The 26,515-nt window shown below is 38.4% G+C and overlaps 1 protein-coding gene across 3 annotated transcripts; it reads right to left on the reverse strand.

Moving 5' to 3' along the window:
• Positions 1 to 3,637: 3,637 nt before the first annotated feature.
• Positions 3,638 to 25,316, reverse strand: Psma5 (proteasome 20S subunit alpha 5). Of its 3 annotated transcripts, none has more exons than XM_021265611.2 (10): positions 25,129 to 25,304; positions 23,960 to 24,016; positions 21,274 to 21,340; positions 19,770 to 19,896; positions 17,431 to 17,498; positions 16,253 to 16,360; positions 16,054 to 16,112; positions 15,378 to 15,480; positions 11,006 to 11,092; positions 3,638 to 3,879 (listed from the first exon to the last, which is right to left on the reverse strand). In XM_021265611.2, the coding sequence occupies exons 4-10, from the start codon at positions 19,816 to 19,818 to the stop codon at positions 3,802 to 3,804; spliced, it is 552 nt and encodes a 183-aa protein (XP_021121270.1). In that variant the 5' UTR covers positions 19,819 to 19,896; positions 21,274 to 21,340; positions 23,960 to 24,016; positions 25,129 to 25,304; the 3' UTR covers positions 3,638 to 3,801. The 3 variants fall into 3 exon arrangements, with proteins under 3 accessions (XP_021121270.1, XP_021121271.1, XP_004853686.1); XM_021265612.2 differs by having other exon boundaries at positions 23,960 to 24,019; positions 25,129 to 25,272; XM_004853629.3 differs by lacking the exon at positions 23,960 to 24,016 and having other exon boundaries at positions 25,129 to 25,316.
• Between the last annotated feature and the right edge of the window lie 1,199 nt (positions 25,317 to 26,515).

A 26,515-nucleotide genomic window follows, 5' to 3' on the forward strand; every position in this document is an offset into this window, starting at 1 on the left:
AATCCCTCCCCCAACACTCCTAAAATTCCTAATTGAGACAGCGCAGGAAAAAAACTCTTCGGGGAAGTCCCTGAACTCGCTCAGCTGGAAAAGGGGGCTTCCTCATGAACCGAACTGGTGCTTCAGGTTTTTAAACCCGGCTCACCGGAGCGAGTATCCATTGTCTGCTGAAGCAGCCTGGTGTGGGGCAGATCCTACGGAGGCAAATAGACACCAGGACACCCGTGACTCATACAACCCCGAAGAAAAGTCTGTCCACCACGTTTGCCCTCTTCTGCAGGGAGAATAGGCCAAAGGAGGAATTAACTCACTGGTTTTTCTGGAATCCAAATGTAGCTTGGGCATTAGGGGCAGGTAAAGGGGGGCAAGAGAATTGATCGATACCTAATTTATACATGATCATTTTGTAGATGCACATTTATCTTTACTAAAGTGCCTCAACCCTACTGAGTGCTTCGCACAAGTTTGGTTCCAGTATATGATGTCTCCTAAATTAGCACCTTGCTTCCAATAAATAAGGTCCCTACGACACTTACTGCAGAAGCTTCGCACATGCAATACAGGTAAAACCAGTTCTGAATCCTTAACCTCACTAACTCCATCATTTCCCACTGCTCGAGGTTGTTCAGTAGAAAATGTAACCAATAGTCGGGCTTGGTGACACTCCTAATGTCTGCCACTGGGGAGGCTGAGGCAGGATAGAAAGTTTGAAGATAGCCTGGGCAACTCAGGGAGACTGTCTCCAAACAAAAAAATTTTAAAGGCCGGTGGATATAGTTCAGTGGAGTAGCACTTGTGTAATATGTTTTCTGAGTTCAATTTCTAGTACCACCACCACCAAAAAAAAAAAAAAAAAAGACAAAATACTCAAAATGTTACATAACCAACTGAAAATTACCTTTAACTATAAACTGGTATTAAACTTGAGAATATATTCATTGTAGATTAAAATAGTGCAGTGTACCTAACCCGGTGTTTACATCAAAATACTGGTCACGTAAACTTGCAAACAAAAAGATTTACAAATTTATACTTTCTCCCCAAAACAATGATAGTAAGATGGGAGAAGTAAAAAGTTCTGGGCAGGATAGTAAAATTTCCAGAATAGTTCTTTGAAGTTCTCAACTACTGGACTGACAAGACAAAGCTGATGAAAACTGATGAACAATGTGTTACTCTGTAATTACTATGTGTCAGGTTACTTAAAATACAGATTACTTTTTAAAAATCTATACCAACTATGGAGTCAATCACAAGACAGTCAGTTCCAGTAGCATGTGACAAGCTGGCGGGGGGGGGGGGGCGGTATAAAGGAGTATTTCTTTGTTTGGGCGACACAAAGATGAATGGTCTATTGTCTTACTGTCGGAAAAGTCAGCTCAACAGTGCCATCTCCTGGAGAAATTACCAAATATCCTTTTTGACTATAACCTTCACTTTTTATTGTTACTTTTTAGTTATATGCTCAAGGGTGTCCTCTCAAACTGTATCAGTTGCTGGAGACATGGTTCCTTGCATATGGCCTGAGAAAATGTCTGAGTAAAATGCTTTTACTCTTTCGTTTTTATCTAATGACAGGCACAAAATACAAGTTGCAGTGGCAGTTCTTTGCAAAATACTCCACATAAGATCTTACCTTATTGCAGAACTAAAATATGTAAATTTATCTTATTACTAAAAACTGTTATTTTAAAATAATGTATAGCAGATTAAGGTAAAGCAAATTACAAACCACAAACCATTGCTTTTCCTAATAAGTGTATTTAAGACAAGACACGTTTTAATATTTTTAAACAAAAAATCAAAGTTCTTTGAAGAATGCACATTATAATTATAGAACATACAAATTTTACTTTTCTATTATACCCTATAGCCTACTAGCTAAAGCCTAAGAGAGCTAGGCTAAGAGTTTTTCCTTAGTATGTTTCTTCCTACATGTGATTCAGAGGCACAGCTCACCTTTCTCTAAAGCTCCATGAGTTTTGTGCATTTATACATTAACCTAGTGTTTAAAGGGAACGTTTATTGTCTGATTCTTCCCACTGGATTCATTTTACAGACCATATAAAGGCCAAAGTGTGTTCATACCTTTATTTCCAATACCTAATACATTATAGTAGGGAGGTTCTCAATAAATGTTAATAGAAGTCAAGGTAGGATTTTTTAAATAAATTTTCTATTAGGATTTAATAAAACAAACTAATGGCTAAACAAATCTCACGATGTTATATTTAATAATAGGATTTGAGTCACCAGTCTCTGGAACACTGGGGATAATATAGCTTTCTCTACTTTTCCTTATCTGTGTATGTCCAGGACAAAAATAATTTCTCCCAATTGCTTCCTGTCAAAGTAGTTTCCAAATGTGTATGAGCACAAATTGTTTTTTTTTTCTGGATCACAGTATGAATTTAGAATGAATTCAGCCTACTCTAGTAGTTACTATTTAACATAAATAGTACCTAATGAAGACAATGCTGTACACAGAACTCAGCAATTTTGAGGTCCTCCATTAATGAATTACAACCAATTCTGCATCATCCACATGTAATTATCCATGTTGTGGGTAGTTCAAGTACATTGCAAATCTCTATGAGATTTCCCTACTACTCAAAAGCTGGTAATTTGGAACTGGGAAATGTGAGTTTAAGTCTGTGGACCCGTGGCCTTAGATTCTTCATCCAGTAAGTAGTGATACTCACTATGCTCACTTTTTTGAGACTCAAATACTTATTCTTTAAATAGGTCTAATAAGGGAAGTTCATAGTACATTTCAAATCCAAATTTAAACTTTCAAATTTTATAATTCTCTTATGGATATGGCCTAGATTTAACTGATTGCCAATGAGGCCAAGGTCATAAATTTTTTCTATAGTCCTAAACTTTGGGGGAAATCTTTTTCCAAATTGTCCATCAAGAAACAAAAACTAGGTACATTTTCTATCTTTTTTTGGGGGGTGGTACCAGGGATCGAACTCAGGCATGGCACCACTGAGCTAAGTCCCCAGCCCAAAAACTAGTACATTTTAAATGGCATATACCAACCCATCAATTTGGGGGGGGGGGCAAACATGTTGTTTTGATGGTCATTTAGCTGCATCTCCTTATGTAAAAAAGCAGCAGCAAAAATAGCAGTGTAATCATCACTCTGGAAGGCTGAGGCAGGAGGATTGAAAGTTCAAGCCCATTCTGGGCAACTGAGACCCCATCTCAAAATTTAAAAATATAAAAAAGAACAGGCAATGTAGCTTAGTACAAAGGCCCTGGATCAAATTTGCACAGATAAACACAGCTGCAAAGGACTGAAATGGCTTTACAGTGGTATTAACATGTTAACCACTGGGAGGAGCTGGACTAGTTTTTTGTTGTTTTTTGGTACTGGGGGATCAAACTTGGGTCCTCGCGCTTGCGAGGCAGGCAGCGGAACCACTGAGCTAAAAACCCCCTGGCCTGGACTAGTTTTTTACCAAAACCTAGGAATTCACGGCAGGAGTTAACATGTGTTTTAGAGAGCTAGTACAATAATTTTAGAACACATTCTCACAGGACAGATGTTAACATCACCATCCTTTTCTCCCTACTAACATAAATATTTCAAACAAAAGACTGCATTATAAGAGTACAGACCATTAACAAATATTTTAAAATTTTCTTTATTTCAGAACTGCCGTTATGTACAGATATCATAAAAAAATGCACATACACTGGAGATTTTTCCAAGGAACAGGAGTTGGAAATAAAATTTAAGGGTAATGAGGAGAACTAAAACTGTCCCAGAGAAGTTCTGAGGATCACTCTTCCTTAAATGTCCTTGATAACCTCTTCAAGTTCTTCCTTTGTGAACATGTGGAAATTCTGGCCAGGCTGCACCGTAGCTAGCTGGAAAGAAAACAGGGGTTAATAAGCTGGGCTCAGTTACGCTGTCAATGGCCCTAGCGTGGTCAGGAGAGGCCGTGTTGGTGATGCAGCTGTTCATTAGGAACTAAGGGATCTGCTGTCTCAGGGATATCCTTTCCAGGCAGCCAGTCCCTAAAATAGCTCTCTGACTCCAAAATAAAAATTCTTCTTGACCAAATTATCTATTTTAAGGTTAAGTGACCATATAATAGTTAACCAAATGCCTGGCATCACTGTTAATTCTTGAAGTTACTTCAACAAGGATCACAAAAGCAGCAACAAAATACATGAAGTCAATACTTTTTTCTACTAAAGATTCCTTTAGAAATACATTCAAAGGGCTGAAGATGTAGCTGTGGTACAGTGCTTATCTAACATACCTGAAGCTGAGTTCAATCCCAGCATGAATGACAAATAAATAAATAGCACATTTATACTTCCAAGTTGAGCTGGTATGTGTGGCCTCTGGTTATTTGGCCACTGTTACTCTATGTCCTTATCTAAAACTACCTAATTCAGAATAATTAGGATTAATGTTAATGTATGTAAAATCCTGAGAACAGTGCCTAGAACATAATAAGCTCCAAATAATTGTTAACTATTATTAGATATTCTCTCTAAAATTGTGTGGCAACCTAAGAACAAAAAGTTTGCTTTGTTTTATAAAAGGACTGGCTATGGAAAGATTCTAATAACACTGGCATAGGAAATCAGTTGTGACTGAGAGTATCGGTGATAACTAATGGTCCAGACTATAATCTATTAAAACAAAAAAAAAAATAGGGCCAGAAAATGGTTAGTTCAAATTTAAATGCAACTACCAGATTTTCCATCATCTCTGCTAATCATAGTCCCATATTTTGGGGAAATACTGAGGAACAACTGCCACTTCCCATTTGTCTCAAAAGCTTCTATGTTTAGTTTTGTGTAGTAATTTTCTTTTTTCGGTACCACGGATCGAACTCAGGACCTTGTGCTTGCGAGGCAGGTGCAGTGCCACTGAGCTCAATCTCCAGCCCCACTATGTTTAGTTTTAAATGTCATTTTCTCAGTCTTTTTTAATTTTAAAATTAAACACACTAAGGCATTTTAAGTAATAGTCATTAATGATATCTAATGTAATTTGAAAGTTGCCAGGAAGAATTAACACAATCTAGCTACATGATCTTTATTCTCTGCCTCATCCATTAAGTAAAATTCATGATAAGTCTCCTGCATATCTTAAAACATCTGATGATCTGGTCAGAGAAGAGACTAAAGAACTGAGCATAGTGGCACACACAATATAATTCTAGTTGCTCAGGAGGCTGAGACAAGAGGATCACAAGTTAAAGACTAGCCTGGGCAATTTAGCAAGACCCTATCTCAAAGTTAAAAATATAAAAAGCCCTGGGGATGTAGCTTAGTGGTAGAGTGCACCTGGGTTCAATACCTAGTACTGGGGAAAAAATTTTTTCAAAGCCTGCAGTATCTAGATTTTTCCAAAAGATATATTCAACTACATGAAATGTCTGAAGAATCCCAAATATATTTGCAAAATATATGTAAACTAAAGTCCATATAGACTGTAAGTTCTTTTATAAGAATACTTAAAAATGTAGTTGTTATTGCCACTTCTTTGAAGTTACATCTTCACTAGATCAATGACAATGAAGACAGAGGGATAGAAGGCCAATAAATTAGAGATGAGTTAAAGGACTACAGAATGTTTTAAGTCATTCATGGCTCATAGGCTAACCACTCCAAAACATTACAGGGGCTAAATAACAAAAAATGGAGCAAGCTCTGAATAGAACAGTCCTATAGAACCAAGACGAGAATCAATACTAATAGAATTTGAACCAACTACTGCTTTCAGGAAGTTACTCATTAATAAATGAGTAAAAATACGTCTTTTTATTTACATAATGATAAATGTGATTTACATAATGAACATGAAGGTAACTTTTCTATTTATTATTCATTTTACTTTGAAAAACTTTTGTGAGGCAGGCAGAACAGATACTTTTTCATTTCTTCCATCAATTATTAATTTTTTTACTAGTTCAAGTTGTAGTAGGGACTTGGGATCCAAAGATGAAGACAATCCCTGTCTTATTTACTAAGGGCTTGGATGCTAGATGCTTTTAAGGTTGGGTAAGTGTACAGAATAGAGCTAATCATATGTAAAAGAATGCCCTGACCTGGAGGAGCCCAGGAAGACTTCAAGGAGAGGAAACCTTTGTGTCATATATTAACACATTCCCACCAGCTTGAACCACTGGTGGTACATGCAGGACTGTCCCATTGGGTGGCAAGGGACAGTCATATTGAGTAGTACAAGCTGCCTGATAGGACAGTCATTATGTACCGCCCCATCATGAATGTGTTAAATCAGAGCAAGAATAGATCAGTCAAGGAGAACAGAGTAAATGAATGTGCAAATGCATAGAAACATGAAACATGATGTATCTTCAAAACAAAGTAATACGGTATGGTTTCACCAGAGGTTACACATGGAATATGAGATGACATGGAGAACCGGGGGTCAGAGTTCATAGAGTATATAGTACAGTGGCTAAGTATACAAGGACCTAAACTCAAACCTGGATTCAAATTTTGCTTCCACCATTTATCAGTTCTGCTATTGTCTGTCCCCTTGCCTTAGTTTCCTCCTCTGTAAAATGGAAATAAGAATACCTACTGCATAGAGTTGCAAGGATAAAAGAAAAAAGTGCATGTAAAATGCTTAGCAAAGTACTTAAAAGATTAAACATATGACTTAAGAAGTTGTGAATTATGCCATCAAAAAAAATTTGTAATTTATCTTGAAGATAGCAGGAGTAAGAAAAAGTTTTTAACTGAAGAACAATTAATATTAGATGTGGACCGGTAGCACAATAAGTGAAAAAATGGACTGAAATGAAGGAAGGTAAGGGTGAAGACCAGGGGACCTCTGAAGATAAGAGAAAAATGGGGCTAACCAAAAGGCATACTCTGGAAATAAGAGATGGAGAAGGGGCACTGATAAAGAGAATTTTTAAGAGGCAAAACACAATTTAGTGATGGGAAAGGAAAATCAAAGTCCTCTGGGTTTCTGGTGTGAATGACAAATACAATGGAGGCATCATCAACTGCTATAATAACTACAGAAAGAGGAACATTTTTTTTGAAAGATAATGATTTAAGGGAGCGAGGAGGAAGGAAAGGGGAAGGGATGAAAAAAGAACTAAGATGTGTTATGTACATGTACCAACTCCTCACAAGGAATGTAATCATTATGTACTGCAAACATGTGCTACTAATAAAAAAAATTCGCCAATTTTGACATGAATGCTTCAAAAAGGTCAAATAATAGTGACCAGGAAATCTAATAAACTGAGGTTATCTTAGCAAGGAGAAATTTCATGAAAATAAAAACAGCCAAAATAAATGGTAATGACTGAAGAATAGATGACAGGTGGGGCCGGGGATGTAGATCAATGGCGCTGCGCCTGCCTGCCAAGTGCAAGATCATGAGTTCGATCCCTAGTACAAGAAAAAAAAAAAAAGAAGAAATGACAGGTAAAGTAGTTGAGATACAGAATATACCTTCTGTTTGGAAGAGACTTGGCAATAAAGGTTAAAAAAAGAGGATGGACAGTATACCTCTTAGTAATAAAAGTTTTAGGGCCAGGGATTTAGCTCAGTGGTTTTGCAGCCTGCTACGCAAGCGTAAGGACCTGAGTTCGATCCCCAGTACCAAAAAAAAAAAAAAAAGTAATAAAAGTTTTAATAGACAACTGATATACACACATGGATGGATTTCAAAATCATGCTGAGTCTAAAACAAAAAATACATATTGTACGATTCCATTTGTATCAAACTGTAGAGCATAAATCTATAATTACAGAAAGTACATCAGAAAAAAATTTCTCTATTTTCTCTTTCCCCTTCCTCGATCCTTTTTTTTTTTTTTTTTGGTACCGGAGATTGAACTCGGGTCCTTGCACTTACAGGGCAGGCGGCCCTTCTTTTTTCTTTCCCAGTGCTGCTTATCAAACCCAGGGCTTGTGCATATCAGGCAAGTGCTCTACCTCTGAGCTACACCCCCCACACCAAAATTGGTTTCTTTAAAAAGGATTAAGTGAAGGTAGTTTCTACTTCTTTTGTTTTTTAAAGAAAGATGCAGGGCCAGGGATTTAGCTCAGTGGTTCCGCTGCCTGCCTCGCAAGCACAAGGTCCCCAGTTTGATCCCCGGTACCAACCCCCCACCCCCCAAAAAAGAAAGAAAGATGCAAATTGGCCATTTTCCTTTTCTGAGGGATGCAGATCCAGGAGACAACTGATGGGAGCTAAGGACCTAAAACAGATAGGGGATGAAGGACCTGTCTACCCTCCTTAGACTGACCATCAGAATTACCTGAGGAGCTTTAAAAAATAACTCTCTGGGCCTCATTTCCAAAGACACTTACGGACAGACTGGTTTGGAAACCATGGGTTAAAGCACTGGTAGAGCAGTCTTGGGCAAGCAGAAATGCCCCTTTTATAATATGAAGAAAATGATACCCAGGAGCTTACTGTGGCTGATGGAGTGTGAATGAGACATACTTGGTGCTCTTTTCAAAGCAACACTATAATACAGGCACTGAAACTAAATGAACTAGAAAATATCTTTGGGGGCCAGAGATTTAGCTCAGTGGTTCTGCCATCTGCCTCACAAGTGAAGGACCTAAGTTCGATCCCTGGTACCAAAAGAAAAAAAAAGAAAACATCTTTGAACCAAAGAGCCTCAGAGCCTTCACTGTGAAATCAAGAGCTATATTACAATAGGTGGCAAGGAGATATCTTGCCAAAATGCCAAGATCCCATCTTGGTCAGTACCAAAGAAAACAACCATACTAGAAAGTGGAGCATTATTACATCCTTTGAATCTGATTATAGAGATTGTCAAGAAAGGGGAAGTATTTTCAGATCTTTGTTAAGAAGATAAAAAAGGATATTTATAAAGGTTTCCACTGAGGAACCATGTTAAACCCCTTGCCCTCTACTACTGCTCAAGGGGAACCCAACCACCTACACCAGTGCAGCAAACCTATGCCGTGCGTCTTATTTCTCTTTTAAGCCAAAAGATGTTAATTTTTTTTTTTTTTAAACTGAAAACCTCAGTATTCAGGTTTAATTGCAGTTTTGGCACTTGTGTGATAAATGGGTTTTGGGTTGCAGTGTGGGCACTTGTCTCTAAAAGGTTCACAATCACTGACCTACACCCTCTCTCAAATTTCTCACTTTTAGGCCAGCCCCTCTTTTAGTGTCCGGTTTTGCCCTTTCCATAGTGTCCTATGAACCTAGCAGTTTTTGATTATTTGGTTTTTTTTGTTTTTTTGTGTACTGGGGATTGAACTCTGGTCCTTGCACTTGCAAGGCAGGCAGGGGAACCACTGAGCTAAATCCCCAGCCTTAACCTAGCTGTTTTTGACACCTGTCAACAACACTCTCTGCTCTTGTGTTCTTAGTCAATCCCTATCAGACATTAACCATTTTCTCATGAGTAGGGCAGACAAACATCCTGGCAGGTGCTGATAATTACGAAGTTAACAAACAATTACAGTATTATTTGGCCTTTCAATCTTTATAACTGAAGTAAAATATACATATGTACCATGCCTGTAAAAGAACCTCTATGCTGACTTTGTATCTGTGTGCGTATATAGGGGAACTGAACTCAAGGTCTTGATACACTCCAGGCAAGTCCTCTACCACTGAGGTACATCCCTGTCCCTTATTTTATTTATTTATTTTTTGGTACCAATGATCAAACTCAGGACCTTACGCTTGCGAGGCAGGTGGCGGAACCACTGAGCTAAATCCCTGGCCCTATTTTTTTTTTTTTTAACTTCAGCAAGGTCTCACTAACCCAGGTTGGTCTAGAACTTGTGATCATTCTGTCCAAGACCCCCAAGTAGCTGTGATTATAGAAGTATAATCCTTTTATCTCACACCCCACCCCCCTTTTTGGTACTAGGGATTGAACCGTGGGCCTTCCCATTGAGCTATTTCCGTACACCGTTTTTTTGAGACGGAGTCCTGCTAAATTCTAACTTGCCAAGGCTGAAATGGAATTTGGGCTTCTCCTGTCTTAGCTTCCCAGACTAGAGATCATAGGTATACACCACCATGCCTGGCTTATCCTGATTTTTGGGAACAATTTGTCTTGTGACTTCAGCCTCAGGAAGTGTTTTAATGTGGCCCAGCAATCTTTTTAGTTTTCTTGATCTTCCCTTTTCCCTATCCTTAATGACTTTTCTAAATATTTCCTATTCTCCTTAATTTCACTATTATATTCACTGATGCTTAGCAGATGACCTAACCATCTCTAGGCAAATATAGGACATTTCTCCCAATTTGTCCCCACACTTACCTATCTTTATTTATCACTACTTTCCTTTCTATCTATACTTAGTTAACACTGTAAACAGGATATTCAGTACATGGTCCACACCCCTCCAGTCTCATCTCTTGCAACTCCTCTACCTTACATATACCACACACACAGCAGTCAAATAAAACTCAGAGTTCCTTGTTAAACACAAAGTTCTTTTACATTTTTGAGTCTTTGTACATGCTGTTCTCTCTTCCTGGAATAGCTTTTCTGCTCCTTTCTCCAAACATTCCACTTCCAGGATGCTTTCTTGATGCGTTAGTCTACCTTATATGATCATGCAGCAATGTGTTCTTATTGCTGCTAGAGAAGTTTCACCTCATGCAACTGTATGTCCCCTACCCTATATATGCTGCTTAAATAGGAATCGTACCTGTGTCCCTGCCATATAACAGGTACTCAATGTGATGCTGATTTAATTTTACTTTCTGAAACCAACTCCTTCATTTGTACCATGTCTTCCTGCTTTTAGGACTTTTCTATTACTAACTATTCCCTTTGTTTAGTATTTTTCTAGCCACCAGTTTCCTCAGTTTACAAAAGTATTTAAATCTTTCCTCATCCTTAAGTGGTGCCATCACCACTTTACTCAAGCTGCTTATTTTTCAAATCCTATCAATAAAAACTGAGCATATGTGATTTTTTTTAATCTATTCAATTTCCCCCAATGGGAACAATACAAAAAAACCAAAGAAATAGAAAAATACCTCTATGTTAGTTGCATTCAGCTTCTCCTCCATTACTTGTTTGAGGATGATAAGTGAAGACTTGATGGCTTCTTTCAGTGTCATAGACTTCAAACAAAGAGACAGTGAGCTATTACATTAATTATATATAATCCCTCCTTGCTTCAAAGATTTCCCTTTTATTTCCTTCAAGAAATGATTCAGCAAATATTAATACATAAATCAAACATCTTAATTTGTACAGTGCATTGTAAGTGTCCTAATAGTCAAGTATATGGTAAGCAAAATACACTTATTCAGAGGATAAGATAGCTTATTTTGAGCCAGTCACCAACTTTCATATAGAAAATGATCTTTAAAAAGCAAAAGGGCTCAATAAAACTTAAATTGTATACAAATGCTCAACTATTAAAAAAAAACAAAAACAAAAACACGAAAGGGCTGTACTTCTCCAGTATACATCTAAATTCCTCTTTTAATTAATTTTTGCAGTGCTGGGGATCAAGTCCAGGGACTCATGCATGCTGGGCAAGTGCTCTACCACTGAGCTATATCTTAGCCCTCTTCTTTTAATTTAGAACATAATATAATACTGATGATAGCCTATGGATAAGAATGTCCAAATGATATAAACAGGTAGGCCAACAGTTTAGAAAATCCACTTTTTTATTCCATTTGTATCTAATTTCCTGCACATACAAAATCAATACTACAGGCATACCTTTTTTTATTGCCCTGAGCAGATACTGAGTTTTTAACAAATAGTTCTGTGGCAACCCTGCATTGGTTAGGTCTATTGGCAAAATTTTTTCCAACAGCCTGTGCTCACTTTGCATCTCTGTGTCACATTATCTCTTATGGTAATCTATCAGTGATTGTTGATCTTCCTATTATAACTGCTTCAGAGTGCCACAAACTTTACTCATATAAGACAATGAATTTAGTTGATAAATACAGAAACTGTTCTAACTGCTCTGCTGACGAGCTATTACCCCATTTCTTTCTCTCTCCTGGGGCCTTCCTATTTCCTGAGACATAATACTGAAATTTGAAATAACTAATTGCTATATAGTGGTCTCAAAGTGTTTGAGTGAGAGCAAGAGTTTCACACCTTTATAATAAAAGGTAGAAATGATTAAGCTTAGTGAGTTGGGCATATTGGAAGTCAAGATATGCTGAAAGCTAGGCCTGTTGTGCCAAACAATTAGCCAAGTTGTAAATGCAGAAGAAAAGCTCTTGATGGAAATTAAAAGTGCTACTCCAGTGAATATATAAATGAGAAAAAAGTGAAACAGGTTTATTATTGATATGGAAAAAGTTTTAGTGGTCTGGATAGATCAAAGCAGCCACACCATCCCCTTGAGCTAAAGCCTAATACAAAACAAGGCCAGAATTCTCTTCAATTCTAAGAAGGCTGATAAGAGTTATGGAAACTACAGAAGAAAAGCTGAAAGTCAGGAGATATTGACTCATGAAGTTTAAGGAAAAAACCCATCTCTGTAACATAAAATGCAAAGTGAAGCAGCTACTGCTGACGTAGAGGCTCAAGGAAGTTATCCAAAAGATCTAACTTAGATCAGTGATGAAGGTGGCTACAATAAACAACAGATTTTCAGTGCAGACAAAATAAACTTATGTTGGAAGAAGTTGCCATGTAGGACTTTGATTGCTAGGGAGAAATCAATGTCTGGCTTCAAATCTTTAAACGATTAAATGACTATTATTAGGGGCTAATGCAGCTGGTGACTTTTAAGTTGACGTGAATGCTTATTTACCCTTCTAAAAATCTTCAGGCCCTTAAGGTTTATATTAAGCTAGCCAGGTGTGATAGCACACCTGTAATCCCAGCACTCTGGGCAACTGAGGCAGGAGGACCACAAGTTGAAGCCCAGCCTGGGCAACTTAACTGGATGGAGATGTAATTCAGTGAGAAGGCCCTGGGTTCAAACCCCAGTACTCAACCCCACCTCAAAAAAAAAAAAAAGAATAAAAAAAGTAATTTTATTAAATTTACTCTGCTTTTTCTCTTGAAATATAATAAAGCTCCCATTATAGCACATCTATTTACAAAGTTTACAGAATATTTTAAGCCCACGACTGAGCAAAAGCTCAGAAAAAAAAATTCCTTTCAAAATATTGCTACAATGCACACACCCAGTCATGCAAGAGTTCTAATGTAGATGTACAGTGAGATTGATGTTTTCATATCCATTCTGTAGCCCACATATCAAAGAGTCATTCAACTTCTAAGTTGATTATTGAAGAAATACATCTAAGGAGATACTGTAGCTGCCCGAGACAGTGATTCTTCCAATGGATCTAGGCAAATAAACTGAAAACCCCCGAAAGAGTTACCATTCTAGATTCCATTCAGAACATGTGTGTTTCATGGAGGTCAAACTATCAACATTAACAGGAGTTTGGAAGAAGCTGATTCCAGCCCACATGGATCACTGTGAGAGGTTTTCAATGAGGAAGTAAACACAGATGTGGCAGAAATGGCAAAGACCTAGAATTAGAAATGGAACCCTGATATGACTAAATTGCTGCAATCTCATGATAAAACTTTTAGTGGACGAGAAGTTGCTTCTCAAGAATGAGCAAAGAAAGTGGTTTCTTGAAATGGCATCTACTCTTTGTGAAAATGCTGTGAACACTGAGAAGAGAAGGGATCTAGAAATACTATATAAACTTAACTGATAAAAATAGGAGGGCTAGGGGCCGGGGATTTAGCTCAGTGGATCCACCGCCTGCCTCATAAGCGCAAGGATCCGAGTTCGATCTCTAGTACCAAAAAATAAATAAATTGGAGGTCTTGAGAGGATTGCCTCCTATTCTGAAAGCAAGTCTGTGAGTAAATGTGATGAAACAGCACTGCGTGCTACAGAAAAATCTTTCAAGAAAGGAAAAGTTAATTGATGCAGCAATCTTCACTGTCTTCTCATTTTAAGAAATTGCCACAGTTACCCTAAACTTCAGCAACCACCACCCTGATCAGTAAGGCACCATCTATATCAAGGCAAGACTTTCCACCAGGGAAAAGATTATAATTTTTTTTTTTGGTACTGGGGATTAAACTTGGGTCCTTGCGCTTGTGCAGCAGGCGACAAAACCACTGAGCTAAATCCCCAGCCCCGAAAAGATTATAATTTGTTGTCGGGTGTGGTGGTGCACACCTGTAACCCCAGCACTCAGGAGGCTGAGGCAGAAAGATCGACGCAATTTTGAGGCCAGTCTGGGCTACATAATGAGTTCAAGGCTAGCCTGAACTACATAGCAAGACCCTGTCTCAAAAAAACAAAAAACAAAAAACAATTAAAAAAAAAAAAATTACAATCTGTTAAAGGCTCAGATAATTTGTATTTTTTAGTAGGTATTTTAAAAAGGCATATATATTTTGAAAAGACAATGCTATTGCATACTTAGTAGTCTACAGTATAGTATAAACATATATACATATATACAGTATAGTATAAACATAATTTTTATATGCACTGGGAAACCAAAAAATTCTGCGATCACTATACTGCAACATTCACTTTATTGTGTGATCTGAACCCAACCCCAAGTACCTCCAAAGTACACCTGTATTAGGAATTGATGTGAGCAGGAATCCATGTGTGAACGACCTGAATGGTAAATACAGCAGCTTTCAGCCACACCAATAAGTTACATAAAACCAAATCTTTCCTTCCCAAAAAGAAAGTACCAAATATCCACTTGCTTCAAGAGTCAGATGAGGAAGTATAAAAACTACTAAGTGAAGGGCCGGGGATTTAGCTCAGAGGTTTCGCCGCCTGCTTCGCAAGCATAAGGACCCGAGTTCAATCCTCGGTACCAAAAAACCCCCACAAAACTACTAAGTGAAGCTATGAGGATAGTGGATAACATTTTGACATATACCCACACGATGGGATATTACTCAGAAATAAAAACCAATTAACTATTGATTCAACAACATAAACAGATCTCAAAACAGTATGCCAGAGAATACTGGGAGGGGAGTGCAGCTAGTGGTACAGCATGCACTTAACACATGCAAGACCCTGTTTAATCTCAAGCACCAAAACAAAAACCAACCAAATGAAAGCATCATGTTGAACAACAACAAAAATGACAAACTCTATAATTCTATTTACAAAAAATACAAGGATGGCAAAACTAATCGATAGTGGTATGCATGGTTACAACAGAGGAAAAAGATCAACTGGGAAACAGATGAGCATTTTTGGTGGGTGATGGAAGTTTTCTATTATCTTGCTGTAGATTGTGGTTCCAAGGGTCTATACAATGGTTAGAGCTTATAGAACTGAACTGTTAGTTCAGTTTTATTATATGTAAACTATACCATGATTTAAAAATAATGATAGGTGTTGTGAGAATGTTCAATTACCTTGTGGTAAACTTCTTGCAAGGAGCTCTGGGCACCCTCTGAAGCAGAGCCGATTGCTCGAGCATCACACTGTACAAAGGTCCCAGATGGGTCCATGTGAAACCTGCAAAGTATCCCAAAAGAAGAGAATTAAAATCCTTAAGAGTGGTGGTATTTTATGTAACAAACATTTCACTAAAAAAGTATAAGTACGTGGTCCTATAACCAAGAAATGGCCCTGAAATACTGAGGCACAGCATCAAAAGATGTTCTGTTTTGAGAAACTAGATCTCTTAAAAAGGGTTTAAGGAAATTACTAACTTCCTCAGGGATTTAGAAGTACAATATAGTATATATAAATATGGCACTTGTGTATGCCTACATCATATTTGAAAATGAGGAACAGAGCAACATTTCAAAGCAGAGCTCTAAAACATATCCCCACTATAACAAGGTTACTTCTAATTCTTTCCACAATTTAACACTGATTCCTATAGGGAAGTTTTTCATGGATCTCCAGATTTGTTTGGATGAACAGCACAGAATTACTATTAAAGAGTTAGAAGCCCTTCTTTTCCCCCCAATTCTGTAATAATCTTCTTTACTGATTTAATATACCAGTCCCCACCTCAAATTAAAATACTCATTATCCTTCCCCCAAAAGTAGGGGGGAAAAAGCCAGCAAAATGGTACTTACAGCTGGGGTCCCTTCTCATCAACTCCTCCAAATAACAGTGCTACTCCGAAAGGACGAGACTGGTACCAAAAAGCAAGAGGTATTATAATAAGTGGCTATGAAGTAAAGGGGTGAGAGGGGCTGGGAAAATATGCATAGAGGGGTAAATATACTAAGTCCTATAGAACATATATAAATTCAACACAAGCATTACACTCACCATGGCGCCTGGATCTGCATCTTCTTCTCCAAACTGGAGGGCCAGATTGGACACAGCCTGGGTCACACTCTCCACTGTCATTGTCTCATTATAGGTAAACCAGTGGTTCTAAAGAGTAAAGAATGGAATATCCTTCTAAAAGAAGGGCATGAAAGCAGTCCACCACCTCACTACACCCATCCTTTTAAACCGTGGTTGGAGACTGAAGACTCAAATGCATTTTTCCTAATTAACACTAGCCACTGAGTATTTGGGACTGCATGAGAAGACAAACAGTTCTGGCAATAAGGATATCAAAAGGGTTTAAAACTACAATATAATTAGTGGATTACTCTGATAGAACTAGTAGATTACTCCACAAAAGGCAGCATCTACCTGTAAAAGCATCTAGTTTAGTCTTTTCACAAAGCGAATGCTAATAACCAACTGCTACTTTCTCTCAAAGATCCTACCTTATCATTAATGTTTGTGTTTATGTTAAATTACTTATTCTTACAAAGTACTAAGAGCAAATATGCAAACAAGTACAAAAAAACTGACCTTGAGGGTTTTTTTTCCTACTAGCTTACCTCTAGGCCACAGGGACTCAGTTTATTCATTTATTTTTTTGGAGACAGGGTCTTGCTACGTAGTTCAGGCTGTCCTTGAACTCACTATGTAGCCCAAGCTGGCCTCGAACTCACAGCAATCCTGCCTCAGCCTCCTGAGTGCTGGGATTACAGGCGTGTGCCACCAGCACAGGGACTCAGTTTTTTAAAAAAGAAAAAAATCAGCATCCCTAACCCGTATTTGTCACCTGGTGCAAATCAAAAGAGAGCAGTTACTTACAAGCCTGGCAAGAACAGGCAGCTGGAGAGAAAACTCCCTTTAACCATGACTACCTCCTGCCATGACACTCCCATGAAAAGCCAGTCAGGGAACAGAATGTAATATGTGTGCTTTACACAGGCAAATCCAGAAGAAGCAAAAGACTGTTAGCTCTACTGACCAGAGCTTTCTTAAAGCTCTCAAGGTGAGATGGCTAAGCTCTTAAGAAGTTGCAACTAGGAATTCTACCCAAAATCACTCCTAAGAGCTACATCTAATATTGACATACACCTGCAATGTAGCCTAGGCAGCTATGCCATCACTGAACAAGGAACTCAAGCATCAGAGTAAAAAGAAGATGCCCATTTTACCTGTGTCTCCACTCTGGCCTTATCAATTAAAGTCTTAGCATCAGCAATTAGCCCACTCATGGCACAACCTGCAATGTAAAAGCAACAGTGACCCAGGGACCAAATCCTTGTAAAACTTTTTCATCCACTGAGAAAATACTGAAATTCTAGAGTGGAACCATGGCAAGATACTCATATTGATTAGATGAGAAATTACTGGCACCAAACCCAAGTATAATGACAAATCATCCACAATGACATAGCAGTCCAATAGTAAGCTAGAAGACAGAGAAGGGCAACAGCCAACCAAACATGAATTTCCACGTAATTACATTCCTAAGAATCTTAGCATTCTTTGTAGCCCATGATGTATCTTTAAACTAAGCAAACACTCATAATCCAACCTGAGAAATAAGGAAAAGGAACTATTTCACTATTGGCTACAGGGGAAGATCTCAGTATAGTATCAACAGCCCTTTTCACCTCCCTGTCTTGAATAAAACAAGTTAGAGACAAAGTTTGCCTGATGACCCAAAATGCCAAGATTATAACTAGAATTGTTACTTACATGCCAAGACTTAAACCTAAATCTCAGCCCAGGTTTCTCTCCCAAATTTTAGAACTTTAAAGCCAAACGACTGCCCTAATATATCTACTTGAATATGTTACTCAACTTAGCTCACCTTATTTGCCTTTGAGACCTCATTTTCTTCCTTGGCCCTCACAATCAATCAATCCACTTCAAGTTCTGTCAATCTCTATCTGATTAACATGTCTGACATTAGTCCCTTCCTCTCCATTTTCTGGGGACTGCCTTGGTGAAAGCCCTCATCATCTCTTCACCTAGACTATTTGAAAAATTTCTTAACCAGTCTCCCTGTCCCCAGCCTCAGCCTCCCTCAGCCTTCCTTTAACTATTACCAGAATGGTCTTTAAAATTCTAATGGGATCATATTACCTCACTGCTTAAAAACCTTCCCATCAATGCAGAAGGATCAAGCCCAAGCTCTAGCAGGGTAAAAAGGAACTTCCACTCTCTGACCTCAAACACATCTTTTGTCAGTTTCACCTCCCAGTCACACTAAAGTGCTGGTGCGATTTACTGTATTTTATACGACCATAGCTCTGCTTATTTCCATTCAGATAAGAATGCTTTCCTCTGCTATACTCAGATACTTTTTCACCTGGTAAACACTTATTTTTCAAAATTAAACCCCACCCCATTTTGCTACAGTCTTTAATACCTATATCATTTAACTACATTTATGTATGTGTCCACTGCCATGATCAGACTACATGCTTCTAGAAGATAAGGATTCCTTTTTGTATCCCTGGTATGTGGGACAATGTTGGGGACAATGTACATTCTGAATCTGTTAAATAAAGTGACAATCACTTATGTCCAAAAGATAGGTGACTTAAAATAGACAAAATAGTCTATGTTTTTCTTTTCTCTTTTTCTTTTTGCAGTACAGGGGACTGAACTTAAGGCCTCACTCTACCTCTGATCTAAGTCCCTTGCCCAAATGATCTAATCTTGTATTACTAAGCTCCCACAATCACCATAGAATTTGATTCTTATGTTTTCAAGCAGTTATTTTACCAACATTTCAATAATTAGATGATTAGGTATGTTAATAAAATTTGTATAGCCAACTGAAATGCAATGTTATAAATAAGTAGAACTACTCACTCTATAGTGATACATTAATGTCAGATGCCAAAGCAAAGACCTTATACTAAGGACCAAAGGAAAAGGGGGTGAAGAGGACAAGAAATAAAAAATAAATCTGAAAACAGGAGGAAGAAGACTGATCTGGTCAAAGCCTATTCTTTTAAAAACTCTCTGAATCTTAGTCACTCCAAAGATCTTTGAGAATTCTTTTTTCTGTGAACACCCTAGCCCCCCCACCCATGATCCTCTGTTCCTGCTGGCCTCCTATCAGTGCTAACATTATTCATCAAAGAAGGCCCAGGGGACTAACCTATAGCTTAATGTTTGCATATTTAAATAATCATCACATGTGCCAAATCTAAATCTGAAGGATAGCTAGCTAGGAGGGTAGCTCAGTGGTACAGCATTTGCCTACCATGCATGCACAAGGCTCTGGATTAGATCTCCAGCACTGCAAAAATTAAACTAAACTAAAATAAATTTGAGGAGGAAAGGAACTTCTGGGAGTGGGTTAAATATAAATGAGTCCTGCAACTCCTAAAGTTATGCACAATGGCCTACTGCCTAGAAAATGATAGCAAACCAGGAGATAAAGCATTCATCCTATGAACTTCCCTTGAAACATCATGGAAGACTTAATTAACCCAGGCCAGAGTCTACAGAACAGCTTTGCCCTACTTCTTACCTATATGAGCATCAATCTCTACTATTTTCTCAATGCTGCTAGGCTCCATGAGTGGGGAAGTAATTCTTTTCTCCACAGCTAGGCATACACCTTCCGATGTCTGGATCCCAATGGCTGTAGAACCAAGCTGAAAGAAAATGTGTTATGGTTACCAAATATGGGTCAAAGAACAGTTTTCAGGTACTTTTACCAGAAATCTCTGTACATCTTCACAAGATACAAGCTTCAATTATCCATATCTAGTATGCAAACAAGGAGCACCCTATAAATAATATACTATTTCTATCAATAGCAAGAGCTCTGATTTGCAGAATGCTGTGCTTCTAAAGAGGAAATCCAATAAAATCTTAAAAATATCTGAAAAATGACCCACTCTAATGGCTATATTAGGAAGCGATGACTCTATAAAGTTCTAAATACAGAGGGCAAGAAACTAATGAAATGCTGGTGTTTTTCCAGTCCTGGTCTCATTTCACCTCTGCTACCTATCTTGCTCTGTCCTAAAAGGCGATATTTCCCAAATCCACATGGATCTAGAAAAGAAAAAAAGAGAGAGAAAAGAAAAAGAGAAAGAAAAGAGAAGGGGAAGGGAGGAAACAAAAGGAAAGGAAAGGTGAGGAGAGGTGAGGGGAAAGGGAAAGGGAATAGTAGGGCAAAAGAGAAATCAAGAGAAAAGATCACCAACAACATAAGAATATTAAACCCTAGGGGCCGGGGATTTAGCTCAGTGGTTCCGCCGCCTGCCCTGCAAGCGCAAGGACCTGAGTTCGATCCCCGGTACCAAAAAAATAAAAAAATTAAAAAAAAAAAAAATTAAACCCCAGGTCACTAGCAGTCCACAATATGGCTTAAAGTCATCTTTTTATCTCCATGCCACCTTCCTAGTCATCTACCCCTCTGCCTCAGTTTCCTTGTCTGCAAAATGAGGATAATGATATTAACAAGACCTACACATCAAGAATGAACATTAATATATAAATACAGGGTTTATTAAAGCATATGGTATGTGTTTAAATTTTTAAAAAGTATTTCAGTAAAAAGGGAGCAGTTTGGATTCTGGGGGTCAGTTATATGATTTACTCAAGGTAACAAAATATAGACATACAAGGACTAACTCTGAATTTCTACATCCCTCTTTATATAGCAAGAGGATTATAAACACAAACATGCTCCTCCACCCCTACTAAGAAAATGCTACTTACATAATTATGAAGCAGTTACCTGCTCACAAAATTTTAAATTTAGATATTAGGAATAGGATTGAAATTGTTATAAAAATGGTTAATTGGGGATACAGGGATAAAGGGTCATGCCATTTTTTTTTTTTTTTTTTGGTACTGGGGATTGAACTTGGGTCCTTGCACTTGCGGGGCAGGCGGCAGAACCACTGAGCTAAATCCTTGGACCAGGTCATGACATTTTTGAAAAAAAACACTAAAATACATTTATGCCAAATGTGAGGTTGCCAGGAAATCTGAAAAAACTATGCTACTTGTTACTATACCTTGATAGCCTCAATGGCATATTCCACTTGAAACAATCTTCCTTCAGGAGAAAAAGTATTCACGCCTCTATAATTTAAAAAAGTATTAAAAATTGTTAGAAAAATAAGTCAGACATTGGCCACAAATTCCCTGATAACTAGCTCAGCTGACTACAGAATATGCATGGTGTCATTACTTTCTACTTTGCCTATAACAATCTGTAGCTTTTGGGGGGATACATTAATAGTCTCAGGGAATGGAACAGAGCTCCATACAGGATACTACTGTCCCACTCACAGAAAATCTTCCCAAACTGATCAAATGAGAGCAGGTGACTTTTCTGTCTTAATCATAAGTCAACCTGGATCAATCATGAATCAACTTACCAATTCCGTTGATAAGTTTGTGCCCCAAAACTATCGGACAATTTCCAAGAAAATATACATTTTTCCATATCCTCTTCCTATAATATGCATTTGATGCTAACATTTTATTTTTTAATAAAAGTTACAGGTACATCTCTCTACTTATTTGCATGTAACAGTATTGTTGTCTTAACAATGAACTGAGATTATCTGTATAGTTACTATAGCCTAAACTAGTTCATTACTTATATTTGTACTAATTACATGCCATCCTGCTTTTCTCTCTAAAATAGGTCTTCCCATCCTTCCCTGCTTTAGCATGCCGGAAATCTCTATGAAGACACATCTATCACAGTGTCAGATATAAAAGCTTTTAGCACACAATGGACACTTTAATAAAAGTTGGCATTTGCTGAGCCATTACTCTATGTATGACACTGTTACAGCCTTAAAATGATTTAATTCAATCTTCAAAATGATCCCAGAAATAATATTCTAAGGCCAATACTATTTTACAGGTGAGGAAGTTTTTGTGGCACAGGGAATGAACTTCAAACTGAGCTACATTCCCCAGCCCTTTTAAAATTTGAGACAGGATCTTGCTAGGCCTTTAAATTGCGCAGGCCGGTTTCAAATTTGCAATGTTCCTGCCTCAGCTTCCCAGAGAACTGGTACTATAGATATGTGCCACCACACCCACAGAGGGGGTAAGACGCCCAAAGAAACTCAGCATATAATAGGCAGGGTTGGAATTAGAATTAAAATTAGAGGAATTAAGAATTTAGGCAATTGAAAAGAGGAATTAGAATTCAGGCCACCTGAGTAGAGACCAAGCTCGCAATTCTTTCATTATACTGCCAAGAATTATTCTGGTTAAACTGTGGGTGGAGAGGGCCATCCCGGCCCCTCAACTGCTCCCCTGGTAATACCCCTTTGGCCATTTAAAAGGAAGTTTAGGGCTCTAAGGAACACTTTAAAAATCATTGGAAGAAAAGTCTGAGGTCAAAAGATTGAGAACTGAGTTACTGTTTTGCCACTTCCTAAATTTAATTCTCTCAAATGAAAAATAACAATGATACTTGTCCTGCCTTTCTCACAAGACAGTTGAGTACTGAACAGAGCATGAAACAACTATAAATTATAAAGCACTATGTGGTTGTAATTTTTTTTTTTACTATAATTTAGAAACTTCATCCCAGTGAGGCATTTATATTACTACATCCTCCCTAATATGGGCTCTCATTTTGGGCCTTTTCTAAAACTTTACTGTCTCCCTGAGTTATTTCATGTATGCTAAGGAATAACTAATTCCAAATTTCTATTACCAGTTTGACCTCTTTTCTGATTAATCTAAATGCCTGGTGAATATTTCCACTTGGATATCCCATTAAAACCTAACATTCAACATTTCAATCTGAAATACTGTACCTTTAAAGCTAGTCACCTGCAAAATCAGCTTCATCTTGCAACATTAGTACTTCAATTTTACTTTAAACCACCTCTAATCTCTTGGTTTCCTCAAACTAGAAAGTTCTAAATTATGATTCGTTTCTCTTCACCCATATCCAACCATATACCAAGTCATCAATCCATAATACCGTATGTATCACTCTTTCTTCCTTCCTCAATGCCCTCATTACCTTTCACCTAACTACTGCAAGAGCCACCTAACTGGTATTGACTTACTCTTTCCTCTAATCGAGTCAATTAATCTCTATATAACTATGATTACATAACTTCTTAAAATGAAAATTAACGGTACATAGTTGCCTATAAAGTAAGACCTAAACTCAGTCTCATAGTAAAAAGCCATCCAATATCTAACATTACCCTATTTTCCCCACATCTCACGCTATTCCCATAACATGAATTATAATGTACCTGACAGACTGGAGTGTTCTCAAGCAAGTATTGTTGGTTTTCCCCTGCTCCATTTTTCATCCTACATTCTCGACTCAAAATTATTGACTCACTGTTTTTATTTATTAAAATCCTATTTTCTTATAACCCAGATTAAATATCACCACCTTCCATGATCCCCTATTATTGGACACAATCTCTCTCAGAAATTCCAGTGTCGATTTAAATTCCTCTGGTGATAATCAATACATATGTCTCATATTACAATTACTTTTGTAAATAGTTCTTTAGGACAGTCTCCCAGATGAGCAAGAATCTTGCTTTTGTTTACTGCTGTATGACCAGCACCTAAGACAATGTACATTACTTAATAAGAAAGGGCTGTATTTTCAGTATTCTTGGGAAGATACGACACAATATATGTGAATGATCACAAAACTTAAAGGCTTTCTGATGAGGATCACTATTTTCTCATACACACCTTAACTCAAAATTGTGTCATCCAGGGGCCAGGGACTTAGCTCAGTGGTTTCACCGCCTGCTGCACAAGCGCAAGGACCCGAGTTCGATCCCCAGTACCAAAAAAAAAAAAAAAATTGTATCATCCAGGGATGATTCTCTTAATACCTTGGAAACTAAATGGTGATTAACAAAATCATTTTGCTTGACTACAGTAGGAAAAGACGGTTTTAAAATGTGACATACACCTTCAGACTCAATAAAAGAATGAAATGTGGTAGCTCCAGGTGATAAAACTTTGACAGGATCAACATACTTGCTAAGAAGCTTCTCAAGCTACCTAGTATAAAGAAATCAGCTTTTCCTAGACTTTAAATAAAGTTTAACAGCTAAGTGAAAATATTACTGATCAAAACAGAAACTGAAAGTAAAAATGTCTACAGCATAAATACGTACGACTTAGTATTAGCATTTCCAAGCTCAGAAAGTTTATTTTTAAAATAAAGACAAATTCCTTTGATTTTCGAAAACATTACATTTGGCCTTCAACACAACACTAAAATTAATTAGCTTTAAACTTCTATGAAAGTAAAAAAAAAAACCCCTTGGTCAAGTGGAATCGGCATGATGGGAAATCTCCTGAGAACAATTCTAAATTCTGGTTCCTAGACAGATTCCCAGATGAAAATGTCCGGGAACTGCTGAGACTGCTTTCGCGCTTTTGCAGAAGCTGTACATCCCCGTGCGCCCTACTACACACCCATTTAATAGTCTCTCGTTGCTTTTTATTCCAGGCAAGAGGTTTCACTTAAAAAAAAAAAAAAAAAAAGGGCAGTCATATTTAGCACGAAAAGATGAACGGGGAGAGGGGACCCCTGAGCTACTCCAGGTTACGGGTCGGAGTCCTGATTCCTCCAACTTTTTTCTCCAAGCACAAACCCAAGCTTCTCGCTTCCGCACAGTCAGGACCCAGCAGTGACTCAGCGGTAGGACAAGCGTGACCAATTCTCAGGGTTAGCTTGAGGAATGACAGCAGGCGCCTATGGAGGACAAGAAATCCCCAGGTCCGGCCAGACGCGGGTTCCCGGAGCGCCCCATGACGCGGCAGAACGCAGGCCGTGGCCGGGCTCCGAGCCCACCCACTCACCCACCCACCCAGAATCCCGACCCGCTTCTCCCCGCCGCACGGACCTGTCGTATTCCGACCGCGTGAGGAACATGGTGAAGGCAGGAGAAGGCGGCAGCGGTCACAATGGGTTTTCGAGGACTAACAGTGGTCCACAAGCACAGAACTCAACCCACACGACCACAACACCAAGGCCCCGTTGCTCTCTACTGCGCAAGCGCTCGCGACCTCTTTCGCCCACCCTCCTGTGCCAGCCTCCTATTGGCTAGTTGCAGTTCTCGTCCCAGGTGATTGGGCCAACGCGCTTCCTCGTCCGCCCTCGGTTAGCGCCAGTGAGGCGGGATAAGAGGCGTCCTTCCGCTTTGTAGTGCGGGCGGTTGCTAGGGGCGCTGGGAACTCGAGGCTCGTGGTGAGAGTAAGCCTTTTAGAGAAGCTGTGGACCCGCCTCAAGATTGGCAGCAGCGAGAACTTGTGCTGAGAGTTGTGCTGTCTGAATCCTGACTTGATAAGTCCCTCGTCCTTCCCGTAATCTCAGCCTGAGGACGTTAGTTTCATTTCCTCACGTACTCTGTGCTTCCCCAGTTATTTTCCGTGTTCCCCGCTGTCACAGTCCGCTCTGGTGCGGTCTTCTCCAGGCTCTGCTGAGGACTGCGGGACTTGGGTGGAGATACGTGCGCTGCTGTGGATCTGAACCAGCGTGCAGGACACTTCAGATAGCCAGACTCGTTCGTTAAGAAGAATTGGTGGGTTTTAGTCCTTAAGAAAGTATTCAAATTTCCGCATGGTTAAGATAATATTACCAGGTCTTCCTTGGATCCCCTCCACCTCATGCAGGTTTCAGAGCTGGTGAAGTAGAACTCAGGATCCGGATTCAAAACTTTATGATATTCGTGAAGAATACCTTTTTCTGTGCTTTTGCTTCCCTCCTCAAAGGGTAAAAGAACAACTGAATAGTTTCATAAGAACACTGCAAGTGAATTTGTTCAAGAAAGATAGACAAGTCATTGTTGGATTGGGTAGGGAGAAGTTGGTCAGAGGATAGAAATTTCAAACATTTTTAAAAAGAAATTTGTGCCTTTATTAGAATGATGTTAGGCTTTATATATACACCAATTTTGGAAATCAAATTATTGTGTTTTTTCAAAAAATGAATGATACTACAGAACTGCAATACTGGTCCAACAGTCTTGTCTTTGCTTTCTTTTTCAATCAAGAAATAATGTGAGTAATCAGAAAGCATTACCGGTAGTGGCACCCATCAGTTATAGAGGAGAGAGGAATGGAAGCAATTAATAATAATTGGAATTCCATAAGTGTGGACACCAAGTCTCATGAGGCAATTTACCTTTGCTTGATCACCATTTTCCCCCTCAAATACTACAGTTTTTCTTTCTTTTTTCCTCAGAGTATTAAAAAGTTTGAAATATAAACCTTTGCATTGCATACTTAGAA

This window comes from Heterocephalus glaber, unplaced genomic scaffold (assembly GCF_053883595.1).
Source record: "Heterocephalus glaber isolate CG9 unplaced genomic scaffold, H.glaber_assembly_v1.0 deba00001442, whole genome shotgun sequence".
Classification (NCBI taxonomy): domain Eukaryota; kingdom Metazoa; phylum Chordata; class Mammalia; order Rodentia; family Bathyergidae; genus Heterocephalus; species Heterocephalus glaber.

Excerpts from the sequence above, each read along its gene's own strand:
- Psma5 (XM_004853629.3), bottom strand. The coding sequence starts at position 25,157 with ATGTTCCTCACGCGGTCGGAATACGACAG. Across the intron at positions 21,341-25,128 it reads ACGCGGTCGGAATACGACAG|AGGCGTGAATACTTTTTCTC; the intron begins GTCCGTGCGGCG and ends TTTAAATTATAG. Across the intron at positions 15,481-16,053 it reads GATGAGAAGGGACCCCAGCT|GTTTCACATGGACCCATCTG; the intron begins GTAAGTACCATT and ends GATACTTTGCAG.